The sequence below is a fragment of the Entelurus aequoreus genome, linkage group LG04, assembly GCF_033978785.1.
Source record: "Entelurus aequoreus isolate RoL-2023_Sb linkage group LG04, RoL_Eaeq_v1.1, whole genome shotgun sequence".
Taxonomy (NCBI): domain Eukaryota; kingdom Metazoa; phylum Chordata; class Actinopteri; order Syngnathiformes; family Syngnathidae; genus Entelurus; species Entelurus aequoreus.
This window is the reverse complement of record NC_084734.1, coordinates 52,350,244-52,352,568: the sequence shown is the minus strand read 5'-3', so window position 1 is coordinate 52,352,568 and position 2,325 is coordinate 52,350,244. Positions and strand designations below refer to the sequence as shown.

Genomic DNA, 2,325 nt, shown 5'->3' with positions numbered 1-2,325 from the left:
TATATACATATATATATATATATATATATATATATATATATATATATATATATATATATATATGTATATATATATATATATGTATATATATATATATATGTATATATATATAATGTAATGTAATTTACTCTATATTATTATTATACAATATATTATGTGTTATGTTATAAAACAAATATATAAATGAACGTACATGGACATTAACACAGTCCATTGGAAGGCTATACAGAATAAAGCACTGTTACTTGAATTGTGGTTAAGTTTGTATCGAATTATATATTGAATGCAAATTATGAAACGAATATGCAATTGGCTACAATTAAGACATTTTTATAACACGAATGACAGTGCTACGTTCGCCATAAACGTACATGTCGGTCAGTAATATACGTAATAAAGTCACAATACTCTTGCGTCACGGAGCTTTGGTCTTGTTTGATTTATAGTTCGTCTGTTACTCTGTTGGGAGTGGCGCCACATGTGTAATTCTCTTCCAAAACACTAGGGCGCAGTGTCTCCAGAAGGAGCAACCGCAGCTGTAGATATTTACCACCTTTTTGTGAAGAGTGACGACAGTCACAACATCGACATCTTTGTCTACACTGCAACTATACATTCAGAATCATCAGTTCACTTTTAATGGATGTTTTACTTTCAAACCAGAGGAAAATACCCACGTGAAGATGCTGTCGCGTCAAAGGACGCGATAAAAAGGAAATGACGTCATATGGTGTTTCAAACACGTTTTAAACAAAACTGACACATAATATTCCAAAATAATTAATACAGAATTACGAGCTAAATCCTTTATTAACAACTTATTTGAATTAAAATCATCAGCATATTGCACAACTCATGTGTGATGTTTGACCGTGAACGCATCATGGGCACTGGACAGACTAAGATAAACGCAACGGTCAGTGACAAAGTTAGATTAGTTAAAATCTTTGTTTTAGTCTACAAAGCAGAATAACAACAAGAGATGGGATATTTGTATATGTTTTAAAAAGCGTTAATTTTGATAAAGCGCTTGTTGCAGTACTTGGTTTGAACACAAGATGACGCCACATCGTAGATTTACGCTATTTCTACACGTCATGTGACATAATAGGAAGTGCGAGGCGACCGTGTTGGGCAGTACGAGACAGCAGCAGAAGCAGACATTTCATTGCTTAAGTAAATAAAGAGTAAGTCATTTCACTATTTTGTTTTTGAAAGATGAATATGCTGCTTATAAGCAAAAAAGTGAGTCGACTTTATATAAAAGCACAATTAGATTATATGGATGATAATTTGGTGCTCTAATCCCCATTTGTAAACATGGCGTCTGGCCCCTTCAAATAGTCTTTAGTTACAACGTTAAATACTGGCTGTAATATTACAATAAGCTAATACTACACATTTACACGAGTGAATAATCCAAATACATTCAATTTGTACTTATAGTACAATAGTAATCCTTCCATATTTGTGATGTGTGCCTCTTGAACATGTTGCATTATAATAGTGACACATTGTTGTTATTTCCTTTACAGCATGGAGGATGAATTTCCGCCAGCGGCTGGGATGGCTCGGCATGGCCTTCTACCTTCTTGTGAGCCTGCTTGCAGTCTATCACGTCTTTGACGTTCAGCGATTCAAGTTGGAGCATGTGCCGAGTGCTGCGATCGGACCCTCTTCTTTGCCCATTCAAAGCATTCATGCTCGCCTGGCAGCACTTCCCATGTGGATCTGGGTGACGGCCATTTTGTTGCCCTACATGCAACTCTTTCTCTTCATCTTCTCCTGCACCAGGACAAACCCTCGTGCCATCGGCTACTGCGTCCTACCCATCTGCCTATCTCTGCTCTGCAAACCATCTAATCACAGCATCTCGCCATTGATTGACACGTGACCCAAATATCTGTAAGGACACATCGTGAAACATCTTTTTATTTTTAGGACATTTACAGCAAAAACAATTTTGAGGTGTAAAGGACCACACCTTTGTCTTACCTGACATGCTGGAATTGATGAGCGAACTTCATTTGATGATCTTCTGTATTTGATATTTGATCACACAATAAAATGAGAAAAAAAGACATGTAAGGCACTTTGACTCACCATTCCATTTTTTTTATTTACAGGGTGATTGTGGGACACAAATGACAGTGAAAAATTAGTGCAGAAGCTCTGAGCTAAAAAGTGCTTAGCGCTTCTCAGCTGCTACATTTTGCATCTTTTAGCAGATGATGGAAGGTCTGAGTTTTGCGGTTTCTCTGCCTCGCCATCGTCTTCGCTATCTTCATCTTCTGCAGCAGAGGAAGAGGGTGTCATGATATCTAA

At 36.8% G+C, this 2,325-nt stretch overlaps 1 protein-coding gene across 1 annotated transcript; it reads left to right on the top strand.

Moving 5' to 3' along the window:
* Positions 1 to 1,072: 1,072 nt before the first annotated feature.
* On the top strand, positions 1,073 to 2,087 carry tmem251 (transmembrane protein 251). Its single transcript, XM_062045268.1, has 2 exons — positions 1,073 to 1,187; positions 1,536 to 2,087. Exon 2 carries the CDS (start codon positions 1,544 to 1,546, stop codon positions 1,892 to 1,894), a length of 351 nt encoding a protein of 116 aa, XP_061901252.1. The 5' UTR covers positions 1,073 to 1,187; positions 1,536 to 1,543; the 3' UTR covers positions 1,895 to 2,087.
* The last annotated feature ends 238 nt before the right edge of the window (positions 2,088 to 2,325 follow it).

Bases quoted from the DNA above. Each gene is read 5' to 3' on its own strand.
- tmem251 (XM_062045268.1), top strand. From the start codon at position 1,544: ATGAATTTCCGCCAGCGGCTGGGATGGCTCGGCATGGCCTTCTACCTT.